Source organism: Brassica rapa, chromosome A09 (genome assembly GCF_000309985.2).
Source record: "Brassica rapa cultivar Chiifu-401-42 chromosome A09, CAAS_Brap_v3.01, whole genome shotgun sequence".
In the NCBI taxonomy this organism is placed as follows: domain Eukaryota; kingdom Viridiplantae; phylum Streptophyta; class Magnoliopsida; order Brassicales; family Brassicaceae; genus Brassica; species Brassica rapa.
The window spans coordinates 41,212,457-41,235,551 of NC_024803.2; the positions used below are offsets into that span (position 1 = coordinate 41,212,457).

General features: G+C 33.1%; 3 protein-coding genes, 1 long non-coding RNA gene and 1 pseudogene across 18 annotated transcripts; 2 read left to right on the forward strand and 3 right to left on the reverse strand.

Moving 5' to 3' along the window:
• The first annotated feature begins 141 nt into the window (after positions 1–141).
• LOC103842816 lies at positions 142–3,497 on the forward strand. 6 transcript variants are annotated; one of them, XR_004451502.1, is made up of 5 exons: positions 142–1,104; positions 1,419–1,602; positions 1,700–2,290; positions 2,369–2,736; positions 2,814–3,497. It is a non-coding gene; the product is annotated as an uncharacterized LOC103842816 (long non-coding RNA). The 6 variants fall into 6 exon arrangements; XR_004451499.1 differs by having other exon boundaries at positions 145–1,104; positions 1,700–2,736; positions 2,814–2,936; positions 3,075–3,497; XR_004451501.1 differs by having other exon boundaries at positions 145–1,104; positions 1,700–1,939; positions 2,025–2,736.
• Positions 3,498–4,563: 1,066 nt separating this feature from the next.
• LOC103842818 (protein SRG1-like) lies at positions 4,564–11,717 on the reverse strand. Of its 2 annotated transcripts, XM_033280250.1 has the most exons (5): positions 11,706–11,717; positions 6,548–6,856; positions 5,456–5,703; positions 5,052–5,379; positions 4,726–4,971 (listed from the first exon to the last, which is right to left on the reverse strand). In XM_033280250.1, exons 2-5 carry the CDS (start codon positions 6,791–6,793, stop codon positions 4,726–4,728), a joined length of 1,068 nt encoding a protein of 355 aa, XP_033136141.1. In that variant the 5' UTR covers positions 6,794–6,856; positions 11,706–11,717. The 2 variants fall into 2 exon arrangements, with proteins under 2 accessions (XP_009117731.1, XP_033136141.1); XM_009119483.3 differs by lacking the exon at positions 11,706–11,717 and having other exon boundaries at positions 4,564–4,971; positions 6,548–6,793.
• LOC117127845 lies at positions 8,171–12,289 on the forward strand (annotated as a pseudogene).
• LOC103842819 (precursor of CEP13-like) lies at positions 11,706–13,242 on the reverse strand. Its single transcript, XM_009119484.3, has one exon. It carries the CDS (start codon positions 12,650–12,652, stop codon positions 12,368–12,370), a length of 285 nt encoding a protein of 94 aa, XP_009117732.1. The 5' UTR covers positions 12,653–13,242; the 3' UTR covers positions 11,706–12,367.
• A 252-nt stretch (positions 13,243–13,494) lies between these two features.
• On the reverse strand, positions 13,495–22,932 carry LOC103842821 (putative F-box/FBD/LRR-repeat protein At1g16940). Of its 9 annotated transcripts, XM_033280252.1 has the most exons (14): positions 20,134–22,932; positions 19,956–20,038; positions 19,752–19,856; positions 19,568–19,649; positions 18,874–18,989; positions 18,645–18,765; positions 18,454–18,546; positions 18,261–18,342; positions 17,916–17,978; positions 17,664–17,747; positions 16,237–16,404; positions 14,397–14,443; positions 14,160–14,306; positions 13,495–14,051 (listed from the first exon to the last, which is right to left on the reverse strand). In XM_033280252.1, exons 11-14 carry the CDS (start codon positions 16,346–16,348, stop codon positions 13,734–13,736), a joined length of 624 nt encoding a protein of 207 aa, XP_033136143.1. In that variant the 5' UTR covers positions 16,349–16,404; positions 17,664–17,747; positions 17,916–17,978; positions 18,261–18,342; positions 18,454–18,546; positions 18,645–18,765; positions 18,874–18,989; positions 19,568–19,649; positions 19,752–19,856; positions 19,956–20,038; positions 20,134–22,932; the 3' UTR covers positions 13,495–13,733. The 9 variants fall into 9 exon arrangements, 2 of the variants coding, with proteins under 2 accessions (XP_033136143.1, XP_033136142.1); XR_628029.3 differs by lacking the exons at positions 13,495–14,051; positions 14,160–14,306; positions 14,397–14,443 and adding an exon at positions 14,453–15,057; XR_004451492.1 differs by lacking the exons at positions 13,495–14,051; positions 14,160–14,306; positions 14,397–14,443; positions 18,261–18,342 and having other exon boundaries at positions 15,784–16,404.
• Between the last annotated feature and the right edge of the window lie 163 nt (positions 22,933–23,095).

Genomic DNA, 23,095 nt, shown 5'->3' on the forward strand with positions numbered 1-23,095 from the left:
ATATGCAAAACCAAGTTATTTTACATTTTTGATTTTATAATTGGCACAAAGTTAATTTTGATTAACTAATAAATAAAAATCTGCACTTTTATTATTATGGTAATATAATTAATGATGTGATGTATTGCCAAGGTAAAGTAATATAATTAATGAAATTATTAAACTAAATGAAATATGGAAAAACAATTAATGTAATTATATTAATGAAATTACTAAAAAGACGCTATATTTCTTTTTTTTAATGATATCTATGTTTCTAAACAATTCTCATTTATACTGCTATATTTGTTTATAAACAGTACCAAAAAGTATTTCAATTTTAATAATATAGATACATTTCTACACTTACAATTATTTTGAAATATGTAATTAGCTGAATGCAGTACCAGACAGTATAGTATATAATTGCTTTTGGCTATACGCAAGTAAATATTGTCCTCTGGCGCAAATGGTTGTAACTGCGCATTTCCTCGTCGTCCATGTTGTCTAACTAAGATGGATAAATGGATATTTACAAAAGAAATTAAGATGGAGAAATATTGATTCAAGAAGCGTGATAAAAGCTATTTTGACATAGGAAGGATGCAACATTTTGACATAATGAGTTAATTAATCAGGAGTTAGAATTTAAAATAACATGGTATTCTTGTTTATAAATGTGATTATATTTATCATGACTAACCCGAAATTTATGGGACATGTCATAGAGAATTTGCATGTTTACAGCATGTTTTACTGTGTAAATCAACATTATAATAGGACAGTTTCAAGGCTCCTTAAGGTGTCCACGTAGGCAAACGTGTGGGACCCACCTTTTAAAAAAAATGTCGAAACATGGGTCATCGGTTTCATCTGTATTTTGGGTCTTTGCATATTTCTTTCATAGGCTTCTCGGGCCTGTTACCGTCCTCATGGGGGTCGGCTTTGGCAGATAAGGGTTGTCGTCTTTCTTCGTTTGAGGGCTGAGGGCGCTTCCTCTTCCAGAATTCATTTTTGTTACTCGATCATAATAAACCTACACACGATCTCTGCCGACGTCGCGAATCATCTTCCTGTAACGGATTCTCCAGCCTCCTATATATCGAGATCGTCTATGACTCTATGGTGCGTCCTCATTTGTCTCTAAAATTTTCTTCTCCCCTTTTCCCCTTCGTTTAACTCTCGAAACTTCATTGCTTCGTTGTTTCCTTGGTTTTGTGGCTACTTTGATAATGTTCGGTGGCCCATGATGCATTTTTACAGCCCAGTTTCACTTTTGCTTAGCACCTCATTGTTAGAAAAAGCATCTTAGACGACTAATCTTCTTCTTTAGTTTAGATATAGGTTTACTCCATTAAAGCGCCTCACAACCTCATACATTTCCCTTTCTAATTTTCATTTTCAGATTAAATACATTAAACTGTTCATTTTCCTACCAGAGCTTCTCTCAACCAGAGCAGGTTTCATCCAATCATGGAGAATGTCTTCCTCTGCTGCGACGCTTTCCAACTTAGCCAGACTTCTTATTTCATCGTCTCTAGCCTCTTGCGCTTCGGGGATTCCCATAACGTCAATAAAAACGGTGAATTTATGGGAATCAACCTCATCTTCCTTGATGAAAAGGTATCACACCTTTCACTCACTCACAAATCATATAGTCAAACTCTGTCACATGAATCCTAAATAATGTTTGATTTTACTCTTCTGTCTCCATATGCAGAATTTTGTGATCCACGGCTCATCCCAGCTGCTCGCGCAAGTCAGTTATGTGCTGAATTGATCGTTAAATTTGATCGGTTTGAAGTTGCCCGATGCACGATTACGCATCATCCTTTTGTTATCCCCAAAAAACTGTTGATGAAGTCGTGACAACTCCTCCTACGAATCAACCTTCAAAAATTCATGCTTTGCAATTTTGACCATGTCCAAGCTCTTTCAAACACAAATTTGGAACTCTCCGGTAAAGCATTCTAAAACATTTTCTTTTCCATGTTACTATTCGACGACTAGACTAAGAGAGAGGCACCAACTCTTGGCAACGATAGTGCGTTGTTTGTGGTCTTGGACAGGTAGATAACTAAGCTAACAAAGAAAAACATACCAACTCTGGCTTTTGAGCAGGTAAGTTCTTTTTGCTCATACACTCCATTTAATTGGATGTAATGTTAGTTATATTTCTGAGCAGGTATGTTCTTTTTGAGCATCTTATATTTTTGTTTTCTCTTTTTTTTTTTTTTCTTTAGCTGAATATAGCTAAAATCTAGAGATGATTCGGTACAACAAATGATCATAACTTCTGCCATACGATTAGGTAAACATCACGACCTTTTCATGTATGTTAAATCAGTTCCGTACAATTTGTGTTTATCTAAAGCAGAAATAAATTCAGATTTGTGAGTCACCACTCACCAAAGGCATTACTTGGGACTTGGGAGTGAGAGTGAGTCATCACTCACCAGCGTTGTAATAATCAACGCTATTAGGCAACCATTTCACAGCTGTGAGAGTCAGCTAAACACTGCTCAGTTATAGAACTCAAATGTTCAATCGTGACAGCTCAGTAGCTAACTGAACATTTCTGATTATTTTGATATTTGTTACTTTCAGCTTTTATTACTTTCTGTTTAAATACATGTCCTCTAATTACTTTCTAAGACTTCTCGACTTCGGTTGTGCCGTAAGATCTCAGTTGTGAAGTTGCTAAAGTCGGTTTTATCTTCTCCTCCTAGAAAGAAGCTAACCTGTTGACAACACAAGGTAAGGGTTGTTTACTCTTTTGGGTGTACAGTTTTAATTAGCCAAAATATAAAACATGCAACTTGGATTTGTGTTAGCTTTGACCTGGAACATGTTAAAAAGCGTACATGCTACTGCTTTATCTGGGAATGAAGTTAACTTCTGAAATGTTTACAACGAGAATGATCCTGCTAACAAACATTTTCTCCACATAGCTGAAGGTGAAACTATACGACCTTAATTGCTTTTACAACGTGTTTGAACTTAATACCCTTATACACTTCAGTTAAGGTGCCTTATATTTGTCTCATTTTTTAATTGAAACTTAAATGGATAGCCTAATTTCTCTGGGTGAGCAGTTCGTAAGGTGAGATACATGGGAGATCTTGTGGAAGTGTATGGAATGAGTTTTCGTTATTTACGGTGGAATAATCTCGGTGGATTGATTATGCACTGATGTTCAATCATCTAACAGTAAGTCCCTCCGAGTAAATGAAGACCATTGAATTTTTTTTTTTTTTACTTTTTGTGTTTTAATTCTTTTTTTTTAATTGTATCTTAATCTTACAAACATGTTTTATGAAAGACTAGATACAATCCAATAGCTACGAAATATTTAGGTTCTCTATACATCACCATCTTAGACCTTATACTGCAACAAGTTCAATTATAACCAAATTTAAGTGCAGCCCGAAAACATTGACATTTAGGTGACAATGCAGAAATAAAGCATACTCAGTTTAATGGGATAAGTCATAATTTGGTAAAACAATCTACACTTTTAAAAGCTTAATACACCAACTAAAAAGAAGGATATAAATAGAAAAATATAATAGATAAAACTAACATACAAAACACTAAATCACTAAGATTCAAGAATGATAAAGAAAACCCAAAATTATTAATTAGAAACAAAATAGAAAACACAAAGCCAGACAAATCCTGCGCTTGCGCGGGGTTAACGATCCCTAGTTAAGTCTAATAAGTGAGACGATCGTCTACTTTATTAAAACAGAAGGTCATAAAACCATCAATAACAGTGATTTATAGAATAAACTTAAGATTTAAAGAAAGTAAATAAAATGGTAGAAACGAGAGGAAAAATTAAAAGGGTGAAAAGAAGATATATAATAAAACTTAAGCGTAAAATCAAATTACTCTCATAAAATCTAGAGTAATTTTTTCTAGTAAATAATGAAAACTGATATTCTACTTGATTAGTGAGTTTTTACCTCAACTAAGAGTAAATACATATCTAAAGTAAAAATTTATTCTATAAACATAAATACCATACAGTCACACCCTTATTTTTCCGTTTGAGAGTGAAGCATGTGCTACTATTCTTACATAAATACTTTAAGGAACACTAATTTCGAGAAATGAAGACACACAAGCTATTGTCTTATGATAAAACTACGCGTCAGTGGTTGGGTGGCACAAGACATTCCGTGAATCTTTAAAAGATCCGAGTTCAAATCAATAACGGATCCATCATTTTTTTATTAGGTGTGTCAAATAAATCAAGTGTATTAAAATTAAGAATATCAAAATAAATCTCAAATAAGAGTCCATATAATGGTTCGAACCTAAGATTAAGGGGTGTCCCACTTAACTGCTCTAACCAAAATAGCCATGGTAACTTATTGACCACAGCTTGCATATTTAGTTTTTATAGTTTAACCTGTGTCAGTTGGCACACATTTTCACCATGTGGATCTGCCTCTGGTTCAAATCCTCTGCTATCCCAGATAAAAACGGCGTGTGCTCACCGGTGCTTTCATATTCTCTCTCTGAAAAAAAGAGTCACTCACTATCTTTTTTTTTATTATCTTATGATACCAACCCTATAAGCAATGGACCTATGTCTTATTATATCAAACCTTCAATTAATCTCACTGTGCAATTTTGAATTTAACAGATTTAATCAGAGACAAAAGAGAAAAGCAAAAACAAAACACATGGACCAGTTTGGAGAAGACATATCTTTGGGGAAACAAGATATCACTTCTCTTAGATTCTCATCGCATCGAGATAAGTTTTTCCGTAGAGTTCACTGGAGAACAAGCCTCTCAAGTAGTCTTTCGTTGTCAGGCTTCTAAAATTTGCATCCTTTTGTTGCTTTTCAACGAGGCTTTTCGAGGGTGAAATTTCTTTATTCAGTCCTGGATAATGAAATGTGGCAACAGACAACCTTTCTTTCTCCGAGTTCACCACTGCACGATGCTCGATGCTTTTGTATGTTCCGTTCGTAATGATCTACATTACCCGTACAAAATGGGTTAGTTACAACATAATAATATTGATACGACATGCTCTGTCGTATAATATGGTTTTACCTCTAAGATGTCTCCAACATTAACAATGAAAGCATTTGGGAGCGGTTTGATAGAAACCCACTTGCCATCTTTCTTGATTTGGAGACCTTCAACTTCATTCACCTGCAACAATATGGTGAGGGCCACCGCATCCGAATGAGGAGTTAGACCAATAACCTGATGAGGGTCCGGACAGGGAGGATAGTAATTCATCCTCATGCTCTGTAGCATATCATCACCAAATAAATCTTCATTTTCCTCAGGGTTTATCTGAAGGGCTTCCCCCATTTTCGCTATTAAGATCTTAGCTATACTCTTCACTTGAGCGGAATACATCTCTAATGTATCTCTAGAGAACATAAAACAAAAATGTAAACAAAGAGAATTTGTGGAGTTAGTTGAGAGTGTTGGGAGTGTTGCAAAACCTAAAGGGAAGATGTAGCTTGGGGAACAAGTGAGGCTTGCGTAATTCAACAGGTTGCACTATAAAGAAGAACATATCTGCCCAGTCTAGTTTCTGATCTTCTGAAACCACAAAAGCTTGTCCAAAACCTTCCATCTCATTTGGTTGTTGCCAGAACTTTTTCTTTTCTTCCATGGGAAGGTCGAAGAAATCTTGAATCTCAGACTTTGTTTTGTCCAAGAAACTTGGGTCTAATCCATGATTTACAAGCTGTAAATGACCATAAAGAAATAAGACCATCTCCAATGATTTATCATATTTTAAATTTTAAAATATAATGACTCTATAATATAGTTGTGATATATTTCAATAGTACTCTATTTTAAAGTGATGAAAAATAACTCAACTTACTTTATATATAAAGCAAACCAATTTTTTACTCTATTATATAATGAAAAATAAAGTATTATTGGATCATTTTTATTCTAAACTCTATTTTTGAGTAGAAAATAGAACGAAATTAGAGATTCCTTAACATATAACGAATAAGTATCAACGTTCACAAAAATTACAATAAATAATACTTCACCAAATCATTAGACGGTAGCTGATGTAGAGAAATATCTTAATTATTTATTTTGATATTTATTTTAGTTAATCGAAATTATCTTAAAGATTTTGATAGTTTAAGTTATTTGATTTTCATATAAATAAATTTATTATGCCAAGAATTGTATTCAATTTATGATTTGATTAATAAAAAAAAATTCTTAAAGAGATTTTAATAAATCACTTCAAACTTTAATTTTCAGGTATTCTTAAATCCTAATTTTGAAATATTCTTGAAATCAACGGATGTACTTTAATTCTATTCTTAGAAACTTTTACTACATAATTATTAAACAAATTAAACAGATAAGTGCATAGATAGTGTTTATGTGCCGCCTAAAATGATTTTTTTTTGGTTAAAGCCTAAAATGATTTTTAAAACCTTAATATATATCGAGACGGAAAGGGTTATGCTCCATATAAAAGTAAACTAAGACGTGGCATATTTAATAAGCTCCTGAGGTCGTCTAATTATTTTGTAAAACAGAGAAGTTGGAGACTTTGCCTGGAAAAATCCAAATTCTTTGCAAGCCAAATTGAGTTTCTGAACCTCCGAGTCAGAGTCCATGGAGGTAAAAGAACACAACTGCTTCATGTCGATGATTGGGATCTCGGTTAATAGATCAGAATCTTCAATGACTCCAGATTGGACATACCTAGGAGGAACGGTAGTGATTATCTTCTCCTTCACCATCTCTTGAACCGAAGGAACTATAATAGAGCTCCACTGCGTTTCTCCTTTGGGTTCCATGCCTGATTAGTTTCTCCTTAGATGAAACAGATAAAATGTGTATATAAAAGCTACAAGCCTACTCTATCGATAGCATATGGAATGAGTGGTCACACTCACCCATAAAAATTACGTAAGGAAGTATCTAGCGGTTCACTCCAATCAAGCATTTATTTATTTATGTTCCCTAAAAATTTATATTTTATTTGCAATTTTATGGTTGCATGGAAATGGTATGGGAGGACTACGTCATAGTCATAGATATCACAAATAATTTCTTTTATAGACATAAATTTTGACTTTTTTTAGTGTCTATCATTTCACCAATGTTTTTACATTCTGGTTATATAGCCGGTGAATCTCTTCAACTACGATTTTTCTCGAAGTTCAAATAGGAGACTGATTCATCTCACTTTATCATTTTCTCCTCTTATTGTGATTACCATTTAGAGTCGTACATGTTATAAAGTCAAATGGATTAATGAAAATGATGGAAAAATTCCTGGGCGGTGCTCGAAGGTGAGCCACATAGCCAATGTCCTGAACACCTCAACGCGGTAAGAAAGTCTGTGCCCACGTTGAGACCCACTCATCGCTCCATGATGTCGTCATGTGCATATATTCACTTTTGGGTTGCATAATTGCATTTTATTTATTTATAAATTCTTACATCTATTAATCTTTTGCCAACGTATATAAATAAATTGTTATATCTTTACTGTTATGATACACATATCATTTAACGTTTTAGGTAAATAAATACTAATAATTTATTTAAATTATGTACTTCTAATATATTTTGAACCAGATAAACGTCAATAGTATTCTTTTTGACTGATCATCATGAATAGTATTTTCCTAGGAGAATTATATTAAAATTTTAAAATAATATAAACTCTACTTCCGACAGTGAGACTCGCTCTAAAACAAAGTAGAAATTGTAAGCAGGGACGAATCCATAAAATTTTTATGTGGAGTCAAAATAAATAAATTTAAAAGGGTCAAAACGAAGTAGAAATTGCAAGTAGTGGCAAATCCAGAATTTTTTTTATGTGGGTGCGAAATAAATAAATTTATAAAGGTCACAAAGGGGAGTGGAACTCAAATTTGGGAGTTCATTCAAATTCTTATCAACCAAATTGCCAGAGTTAATTAATAATGATAGTTTACAAAATTTGAATTATCTTATTTTTGTGTGTCAAGTACAACCCCACCACCGAACACGTGGGTCCGCCCTGGTTGCAACGTTTTAACCCAAGTCAATTTGTTTACCGTGATCAGCTGAGAAATGGCGTCGAAGTTGCCATAGCGGTTAAAGAAGTCCAGAAGCGATTCACACCAAAATTGACGAAACGCAGCGGCCAACACGCACCAACCAGCTAAAAGCTGTAACGTTCTCGGATCTGTATATGGGTAAGAAGGAGAAGTGTATATTCGTCAATCAAAATATTTACATATATAAATAACTCAACGACTCCTTCCTCTCCAAGTACCTCCTACCTTCTCATCACCGAAGGCATTGACACCATCATGCACTTCGCCTCACAGAACTCACGTGGACAACTCCTTCCGTAACAGTTTCGAGTTCACTAAAAAACAATATCTACGGAACGCATGTCCTTCTCGAGGCTTGTAAAGTGACTAGAGGATAGATCAGGAGGTTTATACATGTGAGAGCAGATGAGGTTAATGGCTGAGACAGATGAAGATGCTGTTGTTGGACCTAAGTTTATTTTTGTTGGTGATAAGAGGGAAAGCTCTTCCTATTCATAGAGATGGTACTAATGTTCGTAGCTATCTTTACTGTGAAGATGTTGCTGAGGCGTTTGAGGTTATGCTTCACAAGGGAGAAGTAGCTTGGACATGTATATAATATTGATACAAAGAAAGAGAGGAGAGTGAATGATGTTGCGAAAGATATCTGCAAATTGTTTGACAAAGATCCTGAGGTGAACATCAAGTTTGTGGAGAACAGACCTTTTAATGACCAGAGGTACTTTCTTGATGATGTGAAGCTTAAGATCTTGGGATGGTCTGAGAGTACTACGTGGGAAGAACTGTTGAAGAAGACGATGTAATTGTACATGAAGAACCTGGAAGGGTGGGGTGAAATGGTGAATTGATGTTTCTGAAGCATTGCTTCCTCATCTGAGGATGCTGATGATGATGCCTGGTGGAAGACTTTCTGATGGGTCTGAAGAGAACTCTGGAGCCGTTTCTTAATTTATCTGGAAACTCAAGTCAGAGCCAGATGGTGGTGCGAACTAGTGGCTCCACTTAACCAATTTTAACCGATTTAGAATAATGTAAACCGATTTGAGTCATATAAATAAAATTTAAGAAAATCGGCTAAGACCGGGTTGACGTGTAGACACCGATTTTTAGAACTATGTGATTACATGTTTACTTAGATAAGCTTGTTTTCTTAGAATGATCTGGTTGTGACCCGTCATACGTTTAGGAGCTGCTTAAGGAGTTTGATAATCTATGCACTCTTAAGAGTTAGGATGCCGATATCCTCTGATCTAAACAACTCTAGAAACTTCATGAGTAAGATCTCCCGGTACAAAGTAGTGAACATCCCAAACAGCACATGACCGTGCTAGACGAGCTGCTTCCAATCTCAATAGAGATGGCGAAAAGAAACCTGAGAGGGATTTGGGACTTTACAACCCTGGTGTTGTGAGTCACAACGAGGTCCTAGAGATGTACTAGAGACTACATCGACTCAGCTTCAAATGGGCAAACTTCACACCAGAGGAACAAGTTGAGGTCATCGTAGCTCCTAGAAGCAACAACGCATCCCATATCTCTGTTTACAAAAACTTTTTTTTTTTTGAACATTACAAAAATATTTTATAAAATCATACTGTTTATAGATAGTTTTGATCATATATATATATTTTTTATTGGTATTGATTGATCAGTTCAAACCTGGAAATGAATAGGGCTCTTTCAAAACGTTAGGATAACATTTCAGGTCATTTCCACCAAGTCATGATTTTGAAAAAAAAGTTACGAACAAACTTATACTACGGATCTTCAAATGATGGAGTCTATCTTAAGGATTTATGGTGTGAAGTACTATACCTATATATAGTCAGCTTATATAACCATGGCATATATGTATCCTTATTAAGGCTATATGACCGTGGCATTTATGTATCCTCAAAAGTAAGGATATACATATAATTTTATGTGGTTGGTCAAACACATGCTATTGCGTATGGTCTTGATTATATATTTTAAACATCAAATTAAATAACAAAACTCTTTCAAGACAGTATTTGTGTGTATGTGTGTGGTAATGTGAAATAAAGATGGCCGACGTAATAAACTAAAGTGAAGTAAACTTTGATACATCATTATCAAGAAAATGAAATGAAAAGATGGAGTTATTCTAAGTAAGATGCACTAGTGTTATAAGAGTCACATTGGTAGATTCACATGGTGATAGTGAAACTAACGTATTTTACAAGTTTAAAAACAAATCTAGAATAATGCAAATTTACCAAGATTTATAGACTAATGTATGATAATGACCCAATTGAACGATTTAAACTTGGCTTTCGGGTTTGAAGTAAAATACAATTATAAAACGTATTTCAACAATTTCAGAACCACGTTTATCTTACAAGCATAATTCAACCATTGATATAACATTAGCGTGCTATCTATGGAATCTAAACTGATACCTACTAGTTTTGGATCATACTTGACAGATATATGAATGTCTTTTAACAATTTATCAAGTCAAAATCAGAAACACACTTTTTTCAAAAAAGAAAAAAGAATCAGAAACACAGATTCTTTCAAATTTGAAGCAACGTTTATCTGACATGATGTTATGTATGAAGATCATACGGTTTGCTTCTCAAACGGGATATGTAAGCCGATTGGGTATATCAAAAAAGAAACTGATATTTTTTTTTTGTCACAAGACTCAGATTTAAATATTGTGTAATTTAAGTGCTGATTTTAAGATACATATATAACATGCATTGAATGTGCAAAGGCGGCTCCATCTTACTAGTTGGTTAGTTAAACTTATTAAGAAAATGCAAAAAAGGAAAGTGGGAGAAGAAGCTTCGTGACAAAAAGTTAGTCCATAAATAGTATAATCCCGGAGATGAGCAATAATGGTGTTCCTTATATTATTGCATGTCTTTTTCTTCTCTTTTGTCTTAAACTCTGAATCTATTCATAGAAGATATAACGTCAACAGGACAGAGGAAGACGTCTCTCGTAAAACACACAAATAATTATAGGTTATTGTCAATTCATCAACTTTGCTACAAAAGTGCCAAATAGAAGCTTTTGAATTATTATTACTATCGACTTATAAAGTTGTAGGGGGCTTATAACTATTAGCTTCCTTCCTGGTGTAAATTTAAGTACGCAACATATATAGTACATCGTCTCAAATGATTATGATCCAGAATGTTTTCTTTGATGATGTATGATCGAGAGAGACATGTTTTTTTGGATAACTGTGAAAATTCGGCGATCAAGGTTAACCGACTAATCCCACGAAACACATAGCACTCCATATATTTTCATCATTTAAGATAGTCTAGGTGGTCAACAGGAATCGAACCAAGATTTTACTGTATTGAATTTTTATTTTCTTTCAAGCGCCATTGGATTATCACCGCTGGTTGATCTATACAAGTGTCTCTAAAATCTATTGTAATAAACTAATTGATATAGTCGTTGGAGTTGTTTAAGTTTATAAAATGCGCTAAACTATTAGCTTACCAGAAATGAAAACATAATACGGCTACAACTATTGTAATAGACTAATTGATATAAAATGCGCTAAACAAATTGATTTTGTTGTGTTCTTATACAGAGTTATTTTTAAAAAGCAATAAATTTTCAAAAATATCTTGATATAAAACTTTTAAGATCCTCTCCAAACGATTTATTGTACATGTCTTTTTCATGGTCTTTCTTTCTCTTTTCATTTTTATTATAATTATTGAATAAAATAATTACTTCGATATTTAAGTATTTAACCGCTGGCCAAGAACCGTGCCTGAATAAAGCAGATAAAGTATGTGTTTTGAGGCCAGACAAGATTTATATATTTAGGGGGTCAATATTATCATAAAATTTACATAGCTTTACTGGTAAAGACCTTACTATCTCAGGATATATAGTCAAAGTGCAAAGTTCAATTCATTAAACTGTAATATTTTCTTAAAAAAGATAAAGGGCCAAAAAATACTTTTTGCTTGGTGGCCGAATATCTTTCAGGTCTGGCCTTGGCCATGTTTTAAAAATACATAATTCATATACAATAATTTTCTCAATTTTTGTCTTATTCATCGCGAAAAGAAGAGCTGCATGTTGTTGCCTACATATTCATAAGTACCATATGCTAAACACACAAAAAGACAATAAATTTACTGTAAATAGTGATTTTTAGTACTCAATTATGGATTACACACGCAAATACATCTATTTCAGTAGTCAGTACCATATAATACACAGACACACACACAGACTTCACTATAAGACGACGTACAATATATATGATAATATGATGAAACGAAGTCGAAAATAATATATAAATGTCGGTAATCAATGTGCCTAATTACCGACGCCGGGGCTAGGGACCGATCCTAGTCGACGGTAAATCTCTGGCGAGATTTCTGGAACCGTATGATGATCGGAATAATCCTCTGGCGGAGAAGTGTGACCCTTGTCGCTTGGAGCTGAAGGTGGGACATTGCCCTTTGGTAGGGCGCTAAGAAACAATCCCTTGCTTGCACCATAAGGCATTAGAACCTTTCTAGCTTCACAAGATTGCGAGACAAAACCTACAATTAAAATCAATAAGCAAATAATCGAAATGGAGATCCTTACGCGAGCCATTTCGTATAATTGATTTATAATGTTGGAGCTTAATTAATATTTCAATGTTCAGCCGTTTATTTTTTGGATGTTGTTGTGTGTTTTTTGTGTGAATGAATACTTGGCAGAGTGGATCTATATATAGAGAGCGCAAATGGAGTGGATCTAGGTCAATGGTGTAATTTGGGTTAGGTACATATGAACTAAAGTGTTGAGCTTGTATATATACACAGTGTTTTTAAGCATCTACACAGTGTTTATGATTATAATTCATATATAAATCAACTAATGCATATATAGATGTGTGTTTTTAAGCATCTACACAGTGTTTATGATTATAATTCTTCTGATTAGTAATCTACAAAACATAATAAGCATGTCAAAGAGAAAAAATTACTCCAGCAATTTAGTATATAGCTTAGTAATAATATAATAAAGAAAAATTGAGTTCTATGAGACAGAAATGTATTTTCACGAATAGAAACATTCAATTATTCTGTGTACTTTGAACATTATATAAAAATAAGATACGAAATAATTTTTTTTTGTCATTCAGTTCAATATATGTCTTATTAAGTTTCCTTCCTAAGAAAATAGGTTCCGTAAGAGACCAGAAAACAACTAAAGAGAGTGCTATTTTCTTCAAATTCATAGTTGAACAGTTATTTAGATGGCTCATTTAAAATTTGGTTCATGATGGCTATTATTATATGTGACTGCCTTTATGTGTTGGAATTTTGTGTGTTTATAGCTAAATCTTATCGTTGCGACACAATTATATGTTTAAAAACATTACTTTAGTTACATACCTCTACACCAGAAAGATCTAAAGTGAAAACATATTGTTTGTTGAATAAAAAGGGTACATCAGAATGTGGTGGAATATATAATTGCAGGTTCACATTGTTTTAGTATCTGAAAAATATAAACTGAAACATCATATGGTTAAGCAGAGCATAAAGTAAATAGCAGAGTTAATTGTCCTGCCTTGGAGATTATTTCATTGAGATTCCTAATTAGGCAGCGCCTATTACGACTTCCCAAAATATGGAACACAAAATGACCTGCAAAGCTCAAACCCTATAAAGTACATGACTTCCAATCAGGAGAAACCGTTAGCACAAGTAAACAAAGAAAAGGGCTTGCATGTTCCAAAAGCTCTACAGCGAACAACAACTTCACACTCCATAGATTGTCTTGGCAATGCAAAGAGCTCGTTTAGGATCACATAATGTTCTTCTTCTATCTGATCTAAACGGAGTGTGAATTTCTTGAGTGCTGTTGAATTAGCCATAAAATATCTCCCTATTTTCTTCATATCTGCCATGTCCTTTGCTCTTACCTCAACAAACTCAAGCGATGATAAGACACACTGAGGCACATCGAAAAAGTTTAATCCATAGTTATAACTTTTAAAGTCCTGCAATGTAGAGAGAGTAAAAAAGAAAATAGAGTAGTTAGTATAAGTTTGTGTGACAGTTTCAGAATCTAAGTATTAATTAGTTGGTTAACTAAGAGAAATACTAACCATGACAAGGGATTTTAGATTTGGACACTTCTCAAGAAAAACTAGCAAATGTTCCCAGAATCCAAAGTTATTGATAGCCTTGACGCTCAAGAAAGAAAGTTTATGAAACTGGGGTAATGATTCCGATTTGGAGAACTTACGATGGACCTACAAACAAAGAAAACAACATATAAATATGTTAAGAGAGAAACAACAACAACAACAAAAGTCTTAAAGTTAGAGAAAAAAATTGTTTACCGTGAGAATGTCAGAAGAGATGGTTAACTCTCTTACACGAGAGATCACTGTAAGCAAATGAAGATAGTTTTCAACGGAAGAAATCAAACCAACAAAATACAACTTAACAATGGAGCTCAAATCATTCATAATGATTCTTTCAATATAGCGACTGTTCAAAAGAGACGGAGATGGGACTTCGACTCCATACAATAAATCCACAGTGAGGGTTTCTAAAGCTGGACAGACAGCGATCAGCATATCCATTACAAAACTGCCAACAAACCAGATTTGTTTGAGATCCATGAACTTGAGACAAGGCAAAGAAACTGACTGCGGAGGTGTAGGCAAGGTTGCACGATAGAGTTTCAAAGAGACCAACCTCTCACACGATGTATAAATGGTTGGAGGTATCTTAATTAACCTTAAACGAATATCTTTTCTTCTTTTTGGGTCAACATAACCAACATCTAAATGTTGAATTTTCTGCTTAATAGCAGTGTCTATTGTTGTCTCGTTATAAGTATTGTCCTTGTATCTAACATACCGTAGCTTAATTCTTTGTAAGCACACGTCCCTCTTCACATCTAGAAATCTGTAGAAGAAACCGTATTTATCAAAATCTCTGGGGCCCTTAAACTCCAAATCCAATCCAAGAACAGATTGCCAAAGATCTCTCCATCTGCGACATAACAGGCTAGCCTTGATCACATCCTTCGTGGGAAGATTGAGAAGTATCTCATAAAGCAAGCAATCTGGTAACTGGCTGATCTTATCTTCTTTTTTTTCGATGATTCTATCAACACCAACAGGTTTCTTCTCTAACGTCATCTCTATAAAAAAATTTAAGCCGTGTGATTTTACCAATGAGTTGGAAACGCAAACGTCTAGGCTTGAGTTAAAGTGTTAAACAATTGAGAAAGCTTGTTGAACAAGCAACACCAATTCGAGCTAGGGTTTCTGAGTCTTGATCACCTATTCATGTTAATGCCGCTATTTATATAAGGTCAACTGAGGAAGCTATTCCTGATCATGAAGACGTTGAGAAACAATAATGGCACAATCCTATTAGAAATAAGGTAATTTAGCATTTATCATTGTTTTGTGTGATTTTAAGTTTTTAATGAGATGATTTAATTATTATTTTAATACATTCAAATTTACTTTGTTTTAATCTATCTTATTAAAACTGAAGTACAAAATGGGATTGTTTGGAAACTTGATTAGTAATCTTAATGAAATGTGTTTGGACACATGTTTAATTAGAGCCACTTTAGTAATTTTTAAAAATAACCCTTTACAATCTAATTTCAAACATACGATGGCCCATTTAAAAATTCTGATACGTAAGCCCACTTTTTAAAAAATCGAATCTTGCTTCCCATCCTATCTTTATGCACACAAAATATATGGTAACTGGTCCTTAAAAGCCGTCTATAATTCGTTACCAAAAACGTAGGAGTTGTTACCAAAAAAGATATTACAATCCAAAAAATATTCACAAGAATATCTCCACAAGCAATCACTCCTTATAACCTAGATCATACACTTCAGTTTATAACCTATCTTATTCCACCGAGCGGCCGTAAAAAAAAATATTATGGCTATAGTTACAAACAGCGAAATCACTATGTTGAACAATCTCAAACCATATAAGAATACTTGGAAGGTTGAAGTAAAAGTTCTTCGTTCGTGGTCGCAACAATCAAACTATTCTGGAGAAGACACTTTCGAATTCTTACTTGAAGATAGGATGGTATTTCTTTCTTTTTAATCTATTTGTTTTCTATAACTTTCAGTATCCAACGACTAAACCAACATATGACTATTTGTTATTGTAGGGAACCGAGATGTATTGTACCTGTAAGAGGATCTTCCTTGCTCGTGTTAAGAATTTGCAAGTCGGTCAATGGAAGTTCCTCGAGAATTTTTCTGTTTACCCGGCTATTGGGATGTACAGACTTTCGGGCCATAATTTCAAGATTTCCATCACACAATGTTCCATTGTCACTAACTCCAGTCTGACTACCTGCGAGGTACATAAGTTTGTTACCATATAATAGCTTTAATATATGTACAACATATTTTTGACCTAAACGTTTGATCAATCCTTAGGTTCCTTTGATTGATCATAACAAAGAGAGTTCATCTGAAGATCTACCAACATCTGGATCTAAACGTAAGGAAGGAGATACTGATCTTAATGACATGAATTCTACATCCAAGAAGTTATGTGGATAGAGGAGAAAAATGGAGAAGAAAAAAGAAGATTAATTGAGTTTGTTGTTTTGGTTTTGTTTCAATTTTGTTCTGGAATTTTCAGTTTGTTTACGAATATCCCTTTGTTTTAGATTACTTTTTCTTTAATCCTATTTTAAATCAATAAAGTTCATATCTATTTAACAAATGACTACCAGTTAACCTGCGCGCAATTAGGTTTGTAAAATTCATGTAATAGAAAATTACCTAAGAATTCTTAAGAGAAAATTACATTAATTCAACTTAACATGATACACACTGGCTACAATAGTATAATAACTCCTAAACTTACATCTATAATAGGACTATAATAATAGGACTATTCACTAAACTTCTCAAATTTCACCTATCTAGCACCAATGTAAATCATAGCCATTGGTGCCATCGTCTTTATTGGATGTGAGTCATAGAAAAAAGAGATTATTTTTAAAATATCAAGATATAAATCATAAAAAAATATCGTAAATAACCTTTTTATAAATATCTTGCTTTCCCACCAATTTAAGTCAATATTGTCTATGTGATCATCTTTACGAAAATATCTTGCTTAACCACCAAATAATTCAGTTACCAAAAATTTGGGAGGAAGGGAATATATTATTCCATCTAACAGATCGAATATTACCTTCCTGTTTTGATCATTCTTTCTCTTCACGTAAACACTAAAACCAATTAATACACCTTCCGTAACGATTATGCGCAATATATTTGGTGGAAAAACAATGATTCTTCGGGAAAAATACACAACCAGCTAAATATTCTGTACTAATTTGTTACCATGTTTTGCGCAAACAAGTTTAATAGTATCTAATATTGAATAAGATATATTTTCATATATACGATTTCGTTGAAAACAGAAATGAGCAAATCTCGGTTCTGTATCTATCCTAACCATAAATTAGGCTTAAATTAAATTTCTACACCCATATATATATACCTCTACTATAATATAACACCACCCATCGAAATCTCATAGCAAATATGTCAAACGATCGAAAAATGTGTCTTATTAAGGATTTAAAACCTTACCGAGATGAATGGCGTCTAACCCTCAAACTTCTTCATTCGTGGAAACAAAGCACCAGTTTTTCTGGTGATACTCTTGAGTGCGTCCTGGTAGATCAAACTGTAAGATATGTTTCCTTTGACTTTATATATATATATATATATTCATTCTCAACTAATACTGAATCATATTCTACTCTGTTTTTTTTGAAAAGGGAGCTAAAATCCAAGCATCATGCATGAGATCGCAAATGAATCGTGTACAGCGTTACCTACCTGTTGGTGAATGGAAGGTCGTTGACACCGTTAAAATAACTGGGGCAGGAGGTCAATATCGACCTACAAAGCAACAGTACAAGATGACGATCTTAGGAGACACATCAATAACCCCTTCTGATTTTGACACATCAATTATTTTTCTACAATTTCTTACACAATCATTCACAATAACAAATATATTCTTCAATCAAACAACTTAAAAGCGACCAACAACAATCAGTGAAACCAACAGAATAACTTGTCCGATATCCTAGATGTTGCTAAGTTGCTTTCGTCTAATTAAAAAAGCCATGGCATAATTCATTCACCTAATAGCTAACATCAGAAGTGGGATTTACTAACCGTGTTCTGTAATGCAGAGTCTGGTCTACAAAGGTGTTGTCTAGATTTTTAATCGGGAGTTTATTCTTTCTTCCCCAAAACTCTTGAAATCATGCAAATCAAAAAAACCATAAATTATTCCTAAGCCTTATATAGAACACCAAACACAATGAATTGACAAGTGAAGGATAATACATGACACCATATTTCTTACCTCCTATGCGTACATACCATAATAACATTTGAGAACTTTATCTCTTTGTATCATTTGCCTAATGAAAATATTCATCCTTTCCTCCTTTGATCTCTGCAAGGTTATTTAATTTGAAAAATTTGATTAATTTTGTAAACCTATCTAATTTAAGCAGAAGAGTATTGTTAATCATTTTATAAGTAAATACTTACCTGACAGATCCTCAATTCTGATTCACTTGCATCATCACGTGATTTCACTCATCATCACTTATTCATCATCCTCTGCTTTCATTGCTGGTCGCAAGTTTAAAGCTACCCATTAGTCTCCAATCTACACGATCTCTCATATTTAGTATATATAAATATGAAACAGACAAAAAAAAATACATCTTAGAAACCAAATCGCATAACCGGAAGGGAAATATATGTAGAGTCTAACCTTTGAATCACTCGCGCATTAGAAGGTTAGCTGAGACACAGAAAATCAATGATTGAATCTTCCTTTTCCTCACAAACATCGCTCCAGGGATTTGATCACTGGGCTAAGACATGACGCTGGCAGAGAGATGAACAAAAAAGATGAACAGTCTTTTTTTTTGATTCACCGACAGAAAGGAAGTGAAGTCAAGAAAAAAAATTGGTTAGGTTTGTTTGTTAATTTGTTTCCCGGACTAATCAGTTTTAACATTATAATTGGGCTTAGTCTTTAGTATATTTTAAAATGTTTACATCTACGGCCCAATTATGTGACTTATACATTACACATTTCTGTTTATAACATTTTATATGTAATTCAATATATATATATATAAACCAACCATATAACACTCGACAATCAATATATTTTCATAACACATGGGATGAAAGATATCCAGCCAAAACACATCTTCACAATCTTTCTGACAAAAAAATTATCTAATTGTACTCAATGTACAAAAATCCTAAAAGTTTGATAATTTAGTATATTGAATGTCTAATTATTAAAATACATTTGTTCTTTTGTTCAAGTTTTATATCCGAATAGGCTGTTAATCGAAGATCAAAGGTCAAAAATAAAAATTTTACGAATTGATTAAGGGTCAAAAAGAAATTTCTAAAACTCGAATTCTTCCGGAATAAAAGGCTAAATTTACCTGAGCCACATGAATATAGTCTGAAGATCAAATAACATGTTGTCGGTTTCTTCTAGCCGTCGCCTTTTGTTATATCAATTGTCTGAAACACATATATTCAAACCATTAGTGAAATTGAAATAATCGCATAAAGACAACATAACTAAGATCTGAAACATATTCCAATAAATATTTAAGACTTAACTTTGCATTTTCCATTACACCATAAAGATTACCCAGGCAAAATCACTCGATCATTGACTTTTTGTTCTTATTGAAATCTTGGTTTCTCGAAAAAAGGAAGTTTTATCTGAAAGGTAACAAAATCATGAAACTCAGTTTTGTGAAGAAAAGGAAAATTTTTTGTTGTTAGGATGAGAAAGATGAGAGGTGAATGGTTCGACTTTACCCTTCTAAGACAAGATTAGGATTTTGATTGCATGTCTCGGAAGAGAGAGGTTAATGGCAGATCTACTAGTGGGAAAGAGATCTCTGTCGGAATTAAAAAAAATCGATTGAGTTGAACACAAAAAAAAAAAATTAATCGCTTAATCTGAGTTTGTCAAATAAAAATATAGAAGTCTAACCTTTTATACATTTTCTTGACTGAGTGAATGGAGTTGACATACATAAAATCGTTGCTCTCAGCGTGGATCTGATTCTTCAATCTTCTCATACTTGCGATTTATTTTAATGAACATCAAAGAAGAGATAAGACGGAGATTCGCTGCGACCAAGAGAAAAGTAAACAGAGCAATAAAGTAGTTACGTTTTTTGTTTGCTTTTCCCAGAATAAAAATCATTATAAATGGGGTTTTTGTTACAATTGTTTTGGGCCATAATGTTAAGTTTTATTGGATAATTAATGATGAAATAATATAGTATAGCCCAAGAACGTATTATTTTGCGGTTGCCAATGTTATTATTATTATTTTTTTGTCAACCCAATGTTATTAATTATCAAATTAACTATCATTTTAAAAAATAAACTATATTTACTTTCTGTACAAATTAATATATGGGTTTTTTATGTGGTCAAAAATATCTGCATAGATACAATATACAATACATAGATACAATTTTTAAATGGTAACATCTTTTAAACAATCATTTTTAGTTTTTAACATAAAAAGGAATTTTAAAGAAGAAAACTACCAAAATATGTTTTACTAAAAACATAAAAGACTTTTGTACTCATTGTTTTATATTTTTAAATAATAATTTTAAAAACTAAAATTCTTTTAAATATTTAAAAACTTTCAATATTTATGTTCTACTTTTTAAAATATTAAACCTCACCCTGAAAACTCCTCCCATCTATCTTATTAAAACCAAAGTTTAGGATTAGATAACCTTATGAATATAAGAGTAAATATACCTTTTAATAAAACTATTTTCAATCATTTCTTCTTTTGTGGATTAGATTACAAAGAAAAACTTACATAATGGTAATTTGAGGATATATTAATACATACTTACATTATAAAAAAGATATATAATAACATGACTGATCCAACACACATCTAAGAACAAAAATATATAACACAAAAAAGTAACAAAATATATTGTCTCAACAATGAACTAAAGTAGTACAAATTAAACGAACATAATTATCGGAAAATAATACCCGCGCGGGCGCGCGGGTCAAAATCTAGTTTAGTAATTAATGACCAAACATTCAGATAAGAAAATGGAAAACTTCGTAAGTTATAGGGATTCATGAATTTTCTTTAAAAAAATTTCCTTATTAATGAACTAGAATGTTAATCAACCATATATTATTTAGTTTATTTATCTATAGTAATTACTTAAAGTTACATTATAATAATCATGTATATTTAAGAATACTCCTATGAGATATTCAATTGACAATTGATCACACGGTCACTGAGCTCTCCAGGAACTATCTAATATATTAAAAGAAGAGTACAAAATTAGATTAACTCTTATATTTGCACAACATTTATAATAGAATGTCATTGGATTAATTAATAAATTTCTTTTTTATTATTCTTTGTATTTTTTTATTTATTAATTAATTTTCCTAATTCCAATTTTAACTAAAAAATGGACTACAAGCCTACAATTACTTCAGAAAATCAAAGTGACGTTGTTTTCATATTGTTGATCTCATTGATATACGAACTGTTCATCACTTCCATGTGAAGACGAGGCCACGAGACGGGTCGAATTTTAGGGTTTAGTCGCTGATGCTCGACAAGCCGTTTTTCCTTTGGCTTCGTTGGCTCTCGTCTCTGAGACAGTGACATGGGGTGGGGTTGCATTTTGTCACTCTTGTTATAGATCTGGAAGCTGATGTTGCCTGCTGGCTTGCAACTTAGAGAAGTAAGAAGAGTGGTGTAAGGTGGCGCGTGAAGCAGTCTTGGCGTGTGGGTGACTCAGCGTCACTTCTTACTCGTGTGAACTTTAGAGACTCTCCTTCGAAGGCGCACTAGAGGTAATAAGGCTGATGGGTGTTCTTCGGATGAACTTTCTTTATGCATGTGCTGTTCCTTTTTGACTTTGGAAGGATCGTCTATGGTTTGGATGGAGAAGGAAAGGGTGGTGCTTCACCCAGATCAGATGAAGCCTCAGCGTTAGAGTAAAGATGTTCTGTAGAAGAAGCTGCTCTTACGGTTCTTGTAGGTGGAGTGTGGTGGGTTTGAGTTTCCCAAGTGGTCTTCGGGAGAAGTTCAAAGACCTGGTGGCGAACACACTTAAGAGTTAGGACTTGGCATATGCAGTACCAGAGTGATTGACAGATCCGGTCGTGTGGCACTTCTCCAGTTTACAAATTTTCTGGCTTTGCTGTGAACGATGTCACTGCCTCCACCCGTCTTTTCATATACAAAACCTCTGTCCCAAGCTCTCAGTCGATTATCTAGACACGGATCGGATATCCAAGTTTTTGAAAGTATTTGTGATTTGCTTCGTATGTTGCGAATATCTAATTTTTCGATTTTTAAAAAAAATACGGATATTCAGAAAAATGGATATCCGAAAAATAAATAGATATTTGCGGATATTTACGAATACTTACGGATTTCTCATATGTTTTGATTATTGTAAATAATCTTAAAATTTTGATACAAATTTGTTTTGTAAAATATTTTTTTGCATGATATATAAGATAAAAATTAAAATGAATAGTGAATCTACATATTTTATAATTTTTTAAACTTAGCTAATAATTATAAAAGACAAAACTTAAGAAAAAAATTATAATTGTCATAAATTTATTCATTTCCTTTAATGTGAATAAAATTTATCAAATCATATGTTAGAATAACAATTATATAATTTTATACATTTAAAACTTTAAATATAATTAAGATATACATGTATATATATTACCGGATCGGATCGGATATCCGCTTCCTAAAATTATAATATTTGTGATTTGTTTCGATTTTAACGGATATTGATTTTTAGTATTTGATTTATTTCGAAAGTTTATGGATATTGGAAATTTCCAAATCGAATTGAAACGATCAAATTTAACCGATAAAATGCTCAGTCCTATTGTGCAGTGACACTACACGTGGAGGA

What these genes read in the sequence shown, in the direction of transcription:
- LOC103842818 (XM_009119483.3), bottom strand. Translation starts at nt 6,793, where the DNA reads ATGGAACCCAAAGGAGAAACGCAGTGGAGCTCTATTATAGTTCCTTCG. An exon ending in AAGAATTTGGATTTTTCCAG is followed by an intron (nt 5,704 to 6,547) that starts GCAAAGTCTCCA and finishes GGTCATTTACAG; the next exon opens with CTTGTAAATCATGGATTAGA. An exon ending in ATGTTGGAGACATCTTAGAG is followed by an intron (nt 4,972 to 5,051) that starts GTAAAACCATAT and finishes CGGGTAATGTAG; the next exon opens with ATCATTACGAACGGAACATA.
- LOC103842819 (XM_009119484.3), bottom strand. Translation starts at nt 12,652, where the DNA reads ATGGCTCGCGTAAGGATCTCCATTTCGATTATTTGCTTATTGATTTTA.
- LOC103842821 (XM_033280251.1), bottom strand. Translation starts at nt 20,173, where the DNA reads ATGTCAACTCCATTCACTCAGTCAAGAAAATGTATAAAAG. An exon ending in GTCAAGAAAATGTATAAAAG is followed by an intron (nt 16,405 to 20,133) that starts GTTAGACTTCTA and finishes TGTACCTCGCAG; the next exon opens with GTAGTCAGACTGGAGTTAGT. An exon ending in TCTCTTCTGACATTCTCACG is followed by an intron (nt 14,307 to 14,396) that starts GTAAACAATTTT and finishes CTTTGTTTGTAG; the next exon opens with GTCCATCGTAAGTTCTCCAA.